General features: G+C 48.0%; 1 protein-coding gene and 1 non-coding gene across 3 annotated transcripts in view; one reads left to right on the forward strand and one right to left on the reverse strand.

Moving 5' to 3' along the window:
* Positions 1 to 202: 202 nt before the first annotated feature.
* On the forward strand, positions 203 to 275 carry TRNAM-CAU (transfer RNA methionine (anticodon CAU)). The gene has a single exon. It is a non-coding gene; the product is annotated as a tRNA-Met (tRNA).
* A 6,044-nt stretch (positions 276 to 6,319) lies between these two features.
* The window catches only part of TBC1D31 (TBC1 domain family member 31), a 38,900-nt gene continuing 30,054 nt past the window's right edge, over positions 6,320 to 15,165 (reverse strand). For both annotated transcript variants that reach the window (XM_006137496.5, XM_089776177.1), the window contains exons 18-22: positions 12,280 to 12,420; positions 11,133 to 11,327; positions 10,573 to 10,723; positions 8,386 to 8,517; positions 6,320 to 6,674 (exon numbers count right to left, since the gene is read on the reverse strand). In XM_006137496.5, coding sequence (XP_006137558.3) covers positions 6,529 to 6,674; positions 8,386 to 8,517; positions 10,573 to 10,723; positions 11,133 to 11,327; positions 12,280 to 12,420 — 765 coding nt within the window. In that variant the 3' untranslated portion in view covers positions 6,320 to 6,528. The remainder of the gene's footprint in view (positions 6,675 to 8,385; positions 8,518 to 10,572; positions 10,724 to 11,132; positions 11,328 to 12,279; positions 12,421 to 15,165) is intronic.

The following is a 15,165-nucleotide window of genomic DNA, read 5'->3' on the forward strand; positions in this document are numbered from 1 at the left end:
GGCAGCCTTGTGCGGGCGTGGCTGGGGAGCAGCTGGTGCCCGGCTTCCCCGGGCGGCTCCGGATTCGCCGCGGTCCCCTTGGCGCGGAGCGGGGCGGCTGCATCGGCCGGGCCCCTCGCAGGCGGAGGGGGTCGCTGAAGCGGCCGCGCCACAAAGCGGCTCAGCTGGGCTGGAGGGCGGAGCACGAGCGCTGTAAGCAGCCGCCTCGTTAGCGCAGTAGGTAGCGCGTCAGTCTCATAATCTGAAGGTCGTGAGTTCGATCCTCACACGGGGCAGCAGTGCTTTTTTTTCCCTCCTCTCCGCCACTCAATGCTGGTTCGAGTTGGTTTGTGGCTTCAGAAGGCCAGGGGAGGGAGCAGCTCAAGCCCTTGCTACAGCCTTTTCCCAAGTCAGTGTTGGGAGCTGCAGATGGAGATGGCCCAGGGTGGGCTGTGATCTGGGGGACAGTGACAGCAGGATCGTGTGTGTGTGTGTGTGTGTGTGTGTGTGTGTGAGAGCAATTCTGTCACCTAGCCCACCCTCTGCTCATCTTATAATGCTGGTCTTACACCTTCCCCTCCGGTTGTATCTGTCCCAGCCCCCCTCTCCTCCCCACTCTTGGCTGTCTGCAAGAGTTCTGTAGGCAGAGCTTGAGTGCCACTAGCAGGTACGCAAGGCACCCGTTTGGTGTCAGGCAACGGAGGCTGTGGTACTTCTCTGGCTCAGTGGGTGACAGCACCACTGCCCTCTGTGGCAAAGCATGTTCCCCTTCCTAGGGCCTGCGGTTGTTGTAGCAACCTGGGGGAGACTGCACATTCCCTGCTCCCCGCCAGCTGCCAAACCAGACTAGCCCCTGCTGCAAGTTAATATGTTTAACCAATTAAATGACACCACTTAATTGTTTTAACTTGGGGCCTGCTCCCTAGCCCTGCCAGCACCATGGCCGTGGGGGGGAGGGGGTCTCATCACAGCTGTGGGGGTCCAGCTGGTAAGCATTTACCATCCCTAGCCACAACCATCCAAACCCAAAGTACATCATGCCTGGCTGGCTCTAGACCAGGGGTTCCTAGACTTTTTGACACGGGGACCAGTAAATCCATTCACCAGCTTTTGGAGGACCAATAACATTCATTTGCATATTCATTAAGCAAATGATGAATATTCAAATAAGTTGTCTCTGGTCCTCCCAAAGCCCCCAGTGCCAGCTAAATTAGCAAAGCTTTTGATACAGACACCCACAATATTCTTGCCAGCAAGCTAAGGGAATATGGATTGGATAAATGGACTGTAAGATGGATAGAAAGCTGGTTAGATCAGGGTTTCCCAAGCTTTTTACTTTAGTTGGAACCCGTTTTTTTTCCAGTACTGTTTTTTGCAGCCCCAAAATATAAACATATAAAAAAAGAATGAAAAACGAATAAATTTTCAGTGTTTCACCGGGCTGCATTCTCCGCCCAGCCTGGCCCAGGGTTTGGGGGACCCGGTGCTGCATGGGCACTCCAGGAGGCGGGAGAGGAGCGGATTGGGGGTAGGGTATCTGGCTAGGAGGGAGGGTGCAAGGAGGGGTAGGGTTGCCAGGTGTCCGGTTTTGTACTGGACAGTCTGGTATTTGAGGGTTTTGTCGGGAAAAAAAAATTGAGAAATTACCAGACATATAAAAATGTCTGGTATTTTCTAATTAGGTAAGTTTTATTATAATTAGATGTATCAGCCCTTAGCTGTGAATTGCCTGGCTGGTAGATGTGCTCACGCTGCCTGAGTGTGTTTACCTGCCAGGCAGTTCGCAACTACTCGAGGAAGGGTAATGGAGGGGAGGGGGCAAAATGGAATCCCCAGCCAGACTAACTCGTCTGCCAGGGTCTACATGTGCCTGGGTCAGTCCCGCTTCCCTCCCACCCCCACTTCTCCTCCCGATCTCCCCAGTCTAGCACTGCTGCCCCCGTCCAGCCCTGCTGCCCCCGTCCAGCCCTGCTTCTGGAAGCTGGTTCTCCCGTCCTCCTCCTCCTCATCTCCCCCATCCAGCCCCCCCTTCCCTCCCACCCAACCCTGCTTCTGCTGCCCGCTTACCTGGATCTCTGCTGGACAGGCCCGCTAACCCCAACCCTGCTTCCGCCGGCCACCCGCCTGCCTGCCCTGATCTCCGTGGGACAGCCCCGCTACCCCTAACCCTGGTTCCGCAGGCCACCCGCCCATCTGTCCTGATGTCTGCAGGACAGCCCTGCTACCCCCAACCCCACTTCTGCCGTCTGCCCACCCGGATCTCCGCCAGACAGCCCCACTACTCCTAGTCCTACTACTGCCGGTCGCCCGCCCGCCTGCCCTGATCTCCATAGGACAGCCCTGCTGCCCCGAACGCTGCTTCCCGGCAGCCGGTCCCCCCCCCCCCGCCTTCTCCTCCCTGCCCCACTCTGCTCCCCTCCTGGCAGCCACCAGGCACGCTGAGGCCCGGTATTTTTTTCCCGCGGCCTGATATCGGGCCGCAGCCCATAGTTTGGGAAACACTGCTCTAAGGTGTTTCTGGCCTAACCTGTTTGGCCTCCTACACCTCATCAGCTCTCCCAGATGCTTATTTTGGGTGCCCTCGGTGACAGGTCCGAGTGCCTGTTCCCTAAGGCCAGACACGGAGTGGAGGAGGTGGTGCTCACAAGACTTAAACTGGAGAGACTTGTTCTGTGTAGAAGGGAGGGTGGAGCAAGGCAAAGAAGGGGAAGGTGACAAAACAAGATAGAGCAGAATGGTGAGGAAAGAGGTTTGCAGGCAGGCCCAGGCCCCTGAGGGTGCGGGGCCTGGGAAACAGGTGCAGAATTTCTCCCTCCTGGCCCCACCTAGGACACACACCCCATTCCATTCCTTACCCACAGCTCCACCCAGCCTTTTCCCACCCCCACACCAAACGGCCTCTTCCCCAACTAGCTCTGCTCTAGAGCATGCTGCACCCTTGTGCCTCTCTACTTCTCCCCAGTGCCTCCGGACACAGGTCTGAGCTGTGGCAGATAGCAGGAAGGGGAAGGCAGTGATTGGCAGGAGACACTGGAAGATGTAGGGGGAAGTTTGGAGAGGGCTGTCAGTAGCACTGCCCCAAAATGCAGGGCTTGAACAGTTGCCCCAATTCATCACACCCTAGGGCTGGATCTGGCAGCAGGAGTCAAGAGAAGATGACCAAGGGAGAGAGCAGGGGAGACAGGGACAGGAGAGGAAAAGCCCTTGGCTGTGTCTACATTGGCAAGATTCTGCACAAAAGCAGTTGCTTTTGTGCAAAATCTTACCACCTGTCTACACTGGCCGCGAGTATTTGCGCAAGAACACTGACGTTCTAATGTACGAAATCTGTGCTTCTTGCGCAAATACTCTGACACTCCCGCTCAGGGATAAGCCCTCTTGTACAAGTATTCTTGCTCACGAGGCCAGTGTAGACAAGCAACGTTAATTTCTTGCGCCAGAAAGCCCGATGGCTAAAATGGCCATTGGAGCTTTCTTGCACAAGAGAGCGTCTACACTGGCACGGATGCTTTTGCACAAAAGCACATCTTTTGCGCAAAAGCACATGCCAGTGTAGATGCTCTCTTGCGCAAATACTTTTAACAGAAAAACTTTTCCGTTAAAAGTATTTGCGCAAAATCATGCCAGTGTAGACGCAGCTCTTATGTTTGTAGGACAGTTGGGGCAGAGACAATGGGTGAAAACCTGACCCCACTGAAATTAGGGTTAGTGTTGCCATGGACATTGGTGAGGTCAGTATTTTACCAGGTGTCTTGTGGTGGGTTATGCCTGCAAAGTGCTACACATACCTATAGTGCTATATGTACTGTCATAGCACTATGAACTAGGGATGTAATAGTATAGTCGATTACCCAATTAACTGATAAGCAAAAGCATATAGGTTAATGCTACAGAGCAGGGGTTCCCAAACTTTTTGACACAAAGACCAGTAAATCCATTCACGAGCTTTTGGAGGACTGGTAACAGTCTTTTGCATATTTGCATATTTATTAAGCAAATGTTAAATATTCAACTAAGTTGTCTCTGGTCCTCCCAAAGCCCCCAGTGCCAGCGTTAGCAAAGCTTTTGATACAGACACCCACAATATTCTTGCCAGCAGGATAAGGGAATATGAATTGGATAAATGGACTGTAGGATGGATAGAAAGCTGGCTAGATCAGGGTTTCCCAAACTTTTTACCTTAGTTGGAACCTGGTTTTTTTCAGTACTGTCTTTTGCAGCCCAGAAATAAACGCATATAAAAAAAAATTAAAAATGAATACATTTTCAGTGTTTCACCGGGCTGCATCCTCCGCCCAGCCTGGGCCAGGGCTTGGGGGAGCCGGCGCCGCATGGGCACTCCAGGAGGCGGGAGCAGGAGCAGATTGGGGGTAGGGTATCTGGCTAGGAGGGAGGGTGCAAGGAGGGGTAGGGTTGCCAGGTGTCCAGTTTTGTACCAGACGGTCTGGTATTTGAGGCTTCTATCCGGAAAACAAATTGAGAAAATACCGGACATATAAAAATGTCCGGTATTTTCTAATTAGGTAAGTTTTATTATTATTAGGTGTATCAGTCCTTAGCTGCAAACTGCCTGTCTGGTAGATGTGCTCAGGCTGCCTGAGTGTGTCTACCAGCCAGGCAGTTCACAACTACTCAAGGGAGGGTATATGTGTGTGTGTGGGGCAAAATGGAATCCCCGGGGTGGGACTCACTCGTGTGCATGGGTCAGTACTGCTTCCCCCTCTTCTCCTCCCGATCTCCAGCCCTGCTGCCCCCGTCCAGCCCTGCTTCCAGCGGCCAGTTCCCCCCTACCCCCACTAATCTCCCCTGGTCAGCTCCGCTCTCCCGACGACCCCCCACCAGCCCCGCTGCCTCCGTTCAGCCCTGCTTCCGGCAGCTGGCTCTTCCGTCCTCCTCCTCCCCATCTCACCCGTCCAGCCCCCTCCCCCGTCCCCTGGACAACCCGCTGCCCCCATCCAGCCCTGCTTCCCGAGGGTGGTTTTCCAGTCCTCCTCCCGATCTCCACCAGCCAGCTCCCCCTCTCTCTATCCAGCCTTGGTTCCGCCGCCTGCCCATATCTCTGCTGGACAGCCCTGCGACCCCTAAATCTGCTTCCGCTGGCCGCCCTCATGCCCTGATCTCCACGGGACAGCCCTGTTACCCCTAAACCTGCTTCCGCTGGCCGCCCGCCTGCCCTGATCTCCACGGAACAGACCTGCTGCCACCAACCCTGCTTCCCAGCAGCCAGTTTCCCCCCACACCTCCTACCAGCCTGCCTGGCTCTGCTCCCCTCCCAGCAGCTATGCTGAGGCCTGGTATTTTTTCCCCATAGTTTGGGAAATGCTGCTATAGACGATACACATTTCCCGCTCCTCTCTCTCCCTGCCACAACATTTTTTAGCAGGCTGGTCAGCAGCCTGACTCCGTCCTGGCTTGCGAGAGGTCCGGGACCTACCCCTGCTGTGACACTGCATTTAAAGCGTATTAGGAGCTGGGTGGGCAGGTAGCCTGGCTCAGTTCTGGCTCACGCTGGGTCTGGGACTACCCGTTTCAGCTCTGCATTTAAAGTGTACTAAGAGCCAGGTGGTCAGGCAGCCCAGCTCAGTTGTGGCTTGCGCTGGGTTCAGCAGCTCAGACCACCCTAGACAGGGGCTGCTGCCACCCTGCACTGCCGCCTCTTTCTCAGAAGCAGCAGCACAGGGCAACAGGCAGACAGTCCGTGAGAGGAGCTGGATTTTAAACTGGCTCCCCTCGCGGACCAGCTCCCACCTGGCACCCCATGCTGCTGCCTCTGATACAGTGGCTGCTGGTCTCGGGGACTATAGAATAGTCGACTAAGCGATAAAATTTCATGAGGTTACTCGACTATTCAATTAACCAATATTTAACATCGCTCCTGTGAACCACTAGGCCCCATGCTACCTCCAGAAACACAGAATAGAAAGCTGCTTCCAAAATTAATAAAGGCCCTTGACACGAAAAAAAATTAGCTGCTTGGGCCTTCCTACTAAGTTCCTGGTTAATTTTGCATACATCAAATGAGGTGAGGAGGGAGGTCAAGCAGTGGTTGCATCCCTGACTTTCTTGGCTGATCGACATGGATAGACCTATTCTTCATGAATTTACCTTATTCCTTTTTTAACTCAGTTATACTTTTGGCTTTCACAGCTTTTCTTAATATTGAATTCCACTGTACCAGGTAACATGACCACAAAAAGAGACACCTATTAGACACTACAGACAAATAAATCATTTTAACTGTGCTTTGATTTTTTTAGGGAATCAGAGTAATCATAATATGCCATATACTCAAATACAGATTATTCAGTAGTTCAGCAATAAAGAAAGTGTGTTTATTTAAAAAAAATAATAATCAAGAATGAAGTGTCATAATGGACATATCAGAAGTGTGCAACTATAACATTTCTAGTTAGTATTTTATTTTTATATAAAAAATATTTCCAAAATCATTCATAATAAATAATCTAAAACCAGTCTCTTTGATCACAACATTGCTATTGAGAATCTCAGTGATTAATATGATACAGCTAAAGTATAAAGTGTGTTTTCTTAAGTGGCCCACTTTGTGTCTGGAAAATGAGGTAAGGGATAGGTAGCTCGGGCCTGTGAAGTAAGCTTTTGCCTGAGCTCTCTGACTTCTGCCATTAATTCCCGTTCTTTGCATTCCAGGTCTTCTCGTCTTCTATCTAAAGAAACTAGAAATGAAAAACGCCCAGAATTAATATTACAACTATTGCAAACCGTTAAAAGGACTCAAAACTCATAGACTTTAATGTCAGAAGGGACCATTGTGATCGTCTAGTATGACCTCCTGAATTGGGATTCAGCTTTTTATGACTAAACTGGTACAAAGTTATTTCTTGTTGTAGAATAATACTGCAGGGCTGTGTCTTTAATATAGAACAAGATAATCATCTCACTTTTAATTCTTCATTAGTCCCTTGATTACTCAGGAGAGAGATCCAAATACTGCAAGTGGAGAGGAACTCCTATTTCTTAGGTTTTTTTTTAAAACATTTTTTGCAAAATGTATCATTACCGTAGTGTACTTTTGTAGGGGAGCCTGGATGGTACTGCCTTGACAATGAATGGTGATGTCTGCCTTGACCACAGTGAGGATCTCTAACATGCAAAAACTAGGCCTCTCTGAAGTCTGGTGCACATAAGCATGCAGGCAAGGTCGGGGAAGCCTTGAGAGGTGGAAATGTTTTGCATAGTAATGCAGATTAAGCGGTACAGTGAGATCACGACAAGAACACATGACAAGCAACCTTGTACTGGTACTTGTTTCTGATAAGCAAAAATTACAGATGCAACCATAAAACTGTTAATTATGCACGTATTTTTTACAACATCCTGAGTAGCAGGATGTACCCCAAATAGAGACATTGGGCATTTTAGGTATCTTACACAATATGTAATCAATTGGTAAATATTAGAACAACCAAGTGTTGCATTGCTATAAAATGGGCTTAGTAAGAAGAATCAATAGGCGTGCGTAAGCAGGATTGACCCACAGGTCTTGCTAGTTGTAACTAGAAGTAACTAGACCCTTCACACTGGCGACCCCAGTGCATAGTGTCCCAATGGGTGGGAATCAAAGGGACCATGACTTCCTGCCTGGTACTGTAGGTAGCATATGGGTGAATTGTAAGTGAACTAGGCTTCATTATTGTATTATAATAATCTTCTATTAATTGCTTTTGCATTGCTTTTCGCTGTATTAATTGCTTTAGAATTTATAGTCTTTAAGGTTTAAATTGTATAGTAATTACATTTTACAAACCTTAAAAAACAAACAACTATATTAACCACTTAAAGCTGGCAATAAATAAGAAAGTGGTTAAGTCTCCCTGGAGTGTCCTGGTTTCTCTTGGATCTAAAATAAATCAAACCATACGACAGCTTGTGGCAAATGGAAAAGCTCTATCAAAGTTTCAAAGGTATTAAGGTTTCCTGTAGTGTCAGGAGACTTCTCCAATAAGCTGTCCAATTAAAGAATAGCTGTTGTTAAATGTTTTCACTAGCTGTAGAAGCAGAGGCAGCCCAGAATAAATTAGAGACCAGTTATTGGCTGCAACAAATGATCTCTAAAATGATTTGAATGACAAATAATTCTTTATTTTCTCCACTCCTCAAAGTCACAGAAAACTATGTAAAGGTGCTTAAGCCATAGATACTGCTGCCAATCCCATAGAAATATGAGATGGAGATATAGTTAGGTCTAACAACATAATCAGAGACAAGTTGCCTTCACAATCACCATTTTTTAAAGGATTTTTCATGTGTGAAACCAATTAAAAATAAATCTGCATATTTACTGAAGACTAATTCACCCACCTTGGTGCTCAGGTAATGCTTCCAAAATTACGAGAGGAAAATCTGTTCCAAAGTTTAGCAACTTACAGTTTGCTGAGGACTCTGTTGTAGAGAAGTCATTTAGACAGACATATCCTGACTTGGGTTGAGCTTCCTCACGCACCTGCTGGAATTTTAAATCTTGCTGTACACACCCGGTCTTTAAATCACGCAATCTTTCTGCGGGAAATGAAGAGAGGGTTTCTTTGTCAACTGCTAGTGTTTATTAAAAGCCACACTTTCAAAACTTGAGGTGAAACATCTTTCAAGAAGCAAAAAGAGAACATCTACTTAGGACTTATTTACACTGCAAGTTACTGCTTGGCAAGGCAGGGTATGACTCTACAGCTTGCCACACAGTAAGATCCCTTGTGAACCCTGGAACAGTGCAGCGAGAATCTTGGAGTGGAACATAGCATACTACAGGTTGGACCTCCCTGGTCTGGCACTTTTGGGACCTGACCGGGCCCGGATGAGGGATTTTGCCAGACCAGGAGAGGTCATTTCTGGGCCCCTGCTACCAACCCCTCTACCCAACCTCCTTGCTGCCCCCTCTCCAGCCTTGCCAGCCCCACTGCCCTGCTAGTCCCCTCCTTTCCCTGCTAAGCCAGGCATCTCAGCTCCCTGTACACTGGGCTCCTGGCCCTGCGGTGTTATGCCGGGCTCCTGGCCCCACCAGGCAGCCCTGCTGGGTTGTACCTAACTGCTCAGCTGTGGCGCACCAGGCAACCCAGCTGCGGGGAAAGCCCAGCCGCCAGTCTTCCACAGGGACTCTCTGGTCCTGGAACATCTATGGTCCTGCCGAACCAAGGAGTCCCGGTTAACAGAGGTTCAACCTGTACTAGAAAGCATGGCATGCTACAGAGAACAATGGGAGCAGTCACTGTTGATCTTCCAGGGTTTGAATTAGCGGGTCTAGTTACGACAGCTAATTCAAACTCAGATTGATGCCAGTAGTCTGGCTTTCACAAGGAGTAAGCGAAGTCGAAGGGAAAGTGTTCTCCCTTTGACTTCCTGCAGTATAGAAAGCACCAAAAGCCTAACTAAGGTACTTCAACTTCAGCTATGCAATTAACATATCTGAAGTTGCGTATCTTAATTCGATTTTGTCCTGTAGTGTACACATACACTAACAGATTTATTAGGGCATAATCTTTTGTGGGTAAAGCCCACTTCATCAGATGAACTGGAGTGGAAATTACAGAGGCGGGGTATATGTGAATAACAAAAAAAAGAAGTTACTTGTCAAGTGTAGAACCAGTGTTAATGAGGCTAATCAAGTCAGGATGGATGTGGCTTATTCACAGCAGCTGATGTGGAGATGTGAATATCAAGAGAAGGTACATTACGTTAGTACTGGTTGAACCTCTCTCAACCAGGACTCCCTGGTCCAGCAACATCCGTGGTCGAGTAGAACCACGGATGTTGCTGGACCAAAGAGACCCGATGGAGGGCCAGAGGCAGGAACCCTGAGGGGGCTGGGAATCCAGTCAGGCTGGCCGCCTGGAGACCAGCGGCTGAAAGCCCTGCCGCAGGAGTCCAGCTGAGCCAGTGGGAGGGCGGCTGGAACGCAAGTGGGCTCTGGCAGGGCAGCGGTCTGCTTTGGTGGGGCCAGGAGCCCTGGCGGTGGGACCGCGGGGCTGCTGCAGCAGGGCTGGCAGAGCCAGAAGCCCCAGCAGCAGGGAGGTGCTGCCCTGGTAGGGTCGTGAACCTCAGTGAATTGGCCACAGCCTGCTGTGGGGGAGGGAAATCCAGGTGGTGGGACCACAGTAAAGCTGAGAGCTCCAGCGGCAGGACCATGGGCTGTGGTGGCAGGGTAGCAGGGGTGCTCCCATGTGGGGAGCCAGCAGGGAGGCCAGGCCAGGAGTTGCGCTGGGCTGGAGGGCCAGATGCAGGGGGGGCAGAAATGACCTTCCCTGATCTGGCAAAAATCCCTCCTTCAGGACCATTCAGGTCCTGAGGGAGCTAGACCAGGGAGGTCCAAACTGTAGTGAGTTAACCAGTTTAGATCCTTAGTCGTTCCTAATTTGATTGTATTGAATCCCTGTCATGTACGGGCTAGAATTTGGATAATACTTAGCCCTGTCTCAATATAGGGGATTGAACTAGATGATCTATTGAAGCCCCTTCCAGTTCTACATTTTTACGGTACTGGCTAAAATATTAACATAGACAAGTTAGTGTATTATCCATGCCATGTACACTGTAGATGGAAGTACTATATTGCATGCTCACCAAAATAGCCATCTTCACATTGTAGCTTTTCAGACAATTCTATTGCATCGTTCATTTCATCTTCTAAGAACTGCTTCCGCTGGGCATCTAAAGCAGTAGCGGCTAGCTGCTCTGATTCCAGGTGAGCTCTTTTCTCTGTAAGTTCTTCCCACTGTATAATAGACATTTTCAATAAAAGTGCAAGGTGCAAAAAGCAAGCCTCAGAGAAAGCCATTGGAATGATTTAAAATTACATACAGTCATTAATTTAAACACAGAAATTTGCCATAAGACACTTAGTTAATGTTTTCTGCTTTTGAGAAAAGCTTTTGCTGATGCCCAACCAAGATCTTCCTGAAGCAGCTACATTGAGATAAGAGATAGGCCTGGGCTCAGTTAACCCTCATGGTTATACACAGCACGGGAGGGGCAGGGGGCAGGGGGAGAGGGAGGAAGGAGAGGAAGGGGGAAGCATGTGGGAGCCAGTATGCATTGGGAGCTGGCTCCCACAGTACTGCTTCCCTCCCATTCCTTGCATCTCTCTGCATGTTGTCTCCTCAAAAATGCAAAGGCATGCTTACCCTTTTATCCTCCTCTGCCTTCATTGCTTTCAGTAACTCAGCTTCTTTTTCTCTGTTGTCATGAAGAAGTTTAGCTATCTCTTCATAATGTGCTTCACGGTCTAGATCATCACATCTTTGTTTATACAAGGCTTGAATTCTCCAGTCTGTGTCAATGCACTTCTGATCAGCTTTTGCTAAACTTTCTTCAGCCAGCTAAATAAAAGTGAAAAGCCAAATGCACTTAATTGAACTTTAGCACATTATCCTATTATGGATAAATAACCTTCTCCATTCAAATTTAAAATTTATTCCACTGCCATTGTTAACGGTCTTTATCAGCAATAGGTTCCAGAGGATTATCAATGTAGTAGAGGCCCTCTTTATACACTACAGCACATTGTTTCTTTACGAGTCTTTCCCTTTGCTTATCTCTTACCTCTGTTATATTCTCATATACACACGGGCACATTTTAAGGAAGCCTCAATTGAACCGCTAATATTTTATGGGTGCCATTTTACTAATATTTAGATATTTAGCAAGTACAATTAAGTCAGATGCTTTAATACAAGCATTTTTACTCAAAGTCAACTGCAGCCACAAAACTGAAGGCACATTAAAAAAAACCCAGACTTATATGATTATTTCTGGACAAACTCTGGAGACGGTGGTTAAGCACTGGGACAATAGGTTAAGCTTCAACAATGTTCCAATTGTGCTGAGCTTGGGAAGCCAAGCTCCTAATGACAAGCTGGATGCATCTATTGAGTATTCCCTATAGTTAAATTGTCTGCTGATCTCCACCAATTCTTTGGATGGTATCATTTGCGACTGCAAAGAACCAAAAGCTCGATGTTTGTGGCCATGAGATCCAACATTACTGACAGAAAAATCAACTGGAAAGCAGTAGCATGTATCAGAAGGATCATGCTATTTCTTGTAATCTTTAGGAAGACAAAGAAAGGCTTTCATTCAAGCTATGCCTAGCAAGACCTCAATATACTCCTGCTGCCTGAACAGTACTTAAAGTGGGATTCTGTGTATAAGGTCGAAGTGTGGTAAGTATAGTTGTCTGGAAAAAATTAAGATTCTTTTTCAAAGGGTTTCATGCTTGTGTGAAGGAAGAGGCATTCCTTCCAACTATACAAGTTACATTCATTTTCTTACCACCTGAGCTTTGCGGTCCTCATCCCGATCAATTTCTATTAACCTCTGAACTAAGTGTTCTTCAAGATCAGCCCTTCTTTGACTGGCATCTATCTCTCCTTTCACTTCCTGTGTCACTGCCTCTTGATCTTTGACAAGTTGCTATAAAAACAGTTATGCATAAAAATTAATAGGCTACTATTGTACATTAAAGGTAATTACGACTTTTTCACATTAAAAACTCCTGTGCAGAAGCAGCATGCACAGGGAGCCTGCCCCGTTTTTATCATAAGCAGCAGTGGGGGGGGGGGGGGGGGGGGGGGAGCGGGAAGGGGAAGGGGGGACGTGGCAGGCAGATCCAGCACTCATGGGAAGCCTGCTTAAAGCCAGTTCCTCACGGGCACCTGTTCCCACTTCCCCCCCCCAACTTGCTGCCTCTGATAGAGAGGCAGCTGGGGGGGAGGGGCAGGAGAGTTCATGTAGTCAACAAGGATATCCCCCTCCTCTAGAAAGTTTAATCCACTTCATAATAAAATATGGCGAGCCTAAGTCACCAGGACTGTAATACTACCATGGTGAATCAGGCCCACTGTAAATATTTTGTACATGAATAGTAGGCATGTTAGAGGTCACGAACTAGCTTCTGCTCAATGGGAGCTTCTATCTGCGGGGAGCTCGGATCCCCTGCAGACAGGGGCTGCTGCTGTGGACCAGTCTCTGTCTATGGTGCATCCAGCACTGCAAACAGAGGCAGTTTCGCAGCAGCCTCCCCAGCCCTCACCTCCCATGCTGCTGCTTCTCAGAGGAAGAAGTGTGGGGACCAGGAGGTGGCGGCACCAGGGAGAACTAGCTTTTAAGCTGGCTCCCCTCAACACTGACTCCTGCCTACCCCCCTTTGCTGCCTCCTACAGGAGGCAGCAAGTGGGGAGGGGCAGGCAGGTCCATGGAGCCAGCACACACTGGAAGCGTGCTTAAAAGCCGGCTCCCCGTGCGTATGGGCTTCCTTCACCCTACCCCCTTCACCCTCTGCATCAGTGGCACAGCTAGAAATCAAACTTAAAATGAAATTCTGACTCAGTACAATTAGCTAAATAAGCACCACCCCTTTATCCTGAAAGGCCCTGATCATTATAAGACTAATTCTTCAAACTGCTGACTTTACAGATACTTAGTATAAATAGGTTTAGACAAGTTTGCGTTGCATAGGCACAGTACCCAACCGGAGCTGACTATATATTTAATAAGTAAACCCTTAAAGACAGTTAACCTCATTGGCTGTGTCCAGACTCAGGGTTTTTTTGAAAAAAGTAGCCTTTTTTCGAAAAAAACCTCACCTGCGTCTAGACTGCAGCCGCGTTCTTTCGAAATTAAATCGAAAGAACGCGGCTTTTCTTACGATGGCGGTAAACCTCAATTTACGAGGAAGAACGCCTTCTTTCGAAAGTTCCTCTTTCGAAAGAAGGCGTTCTTGAATGTAAATAGGGCTTCTTCGAAAGAGAGCATCCAGACTCACTGGATGCTTTCTTTCGAAAAGCAAGCCGCTTTTTTGAAAGTTCAACGTGCAGTCTAGACGCTCTCTTTCGAAAGAGGCTCTTTCGAAAGTATCTTTCGAAAGAGCCTCTTTCGAAAGAGGCTTGCAGTCTAGACATAGCCATTGTGTTCAGCATAGATTTTGAAACTTCATATGGCAATAAATATTTTTTAAATCACATACAAGTGAAGTGAAGGTACATTTGGAAATAAGTGGTCAGATTTTTCAGAAGTCCACTTTTGTGCATGCAAGTTTGCAACATGTTCAGGATGGGCACACTTGGGTTTTTGAAAGTTTGGCTGGTTCTCTGCAACTTAAATTAGCATTTTTCTAAAGCTCCTGCTCACAGCAGCATTTTTAATAGGTAGGAAACCATTTGTTATGTGAAATTGACTTTCTATCTTTAAGTAGTAAAACCCAATAAAGTTCTTTTCTGATTTTCATTGCAGGATTACAGAACAGTAACTGCTTTATGAACAATACTAATGAAGACACTTTGAAAAAAAATGCTTCTTTTCTATAAACGGTTTCTTAATAGTTCTATTGACACTTCAACATTTTTTAGTTCTGCCATGGCTGAACAAAATCTATCCCTACACTAATCACTTTAGTTAACAGCAGGGAATCGCAGACTAACACAGGAGTTGCAGAGAGGAACAACATTACTTTGACAGATTGATTTCTACTGATGGCAAATTGTTCCTCAGTACTTCACCCAGCTGTGTAGGTGCAACTTGTAACAACCAAGCTGGCCTGCGTTCTTCCTTACGCCCTGACACCCCACCAGCAAGGGTGGTAGCTTCCCCCATTTTGTGGCCAGGAGGCCTGCTCTGGTCTGGCCCTGCCTGAACTAGGGCTCCAGATGGTTTGCTGACACTCCCAGCAGAGAGTTAATTTTCCTCAGAACTGAACTGGTTGCCACCCTGCCATAAGTGAGGGCTCCAGATAGGGATGTTAAGTAACAGTTAATTAGCTAATGGAAATTCTATCAACTACTCGATTAATTGATAAGGGGGGGTGGGCTCGCTACTGCCGCTATGGTTATGGCTCTTGCTACATTTAAAGTGCAGAGTTGCAAGGGGGTTAGCTTCCTGGGCTGGTATGAGCCAGCACTTGCAGCAGCTCCAGGACCGCTATGGCTCTGCCTCTGCTACATTCCACCCTGCCCCCCTCGAAGCTCCCTTCAGCACTGGCTCCTGCTTCCCCCTTGCTGCCTCGGATACAGAGGCAGTGGGGGGCAGGAAAAAAGAGAGTAGTTAAGTAGTCACTTGACAACCCAATAAGCCTATGCAACTCGACTCATCGCTTACATCCCTAGCTCCAGGTCAAACTCACTCCACATCTCTCGGCCTCATGGCAGCCAGAACTGAACTGAA

The sequence above is a fragment of the Pelodiscus sinensis genome, chromosome 2, assembly GCF_052426305.1.
Source record: "Pelodiscus sinensis isolate ZL-2025 chromosome 2, ASM5242630v1, whole genome shotgun sequence".
Taxonomy (NCBI): Eukaryota; Metazoa; Chordata; order Testudines; family Trionychidae; genus Pelodiscus; species Pelodiscus sinensis.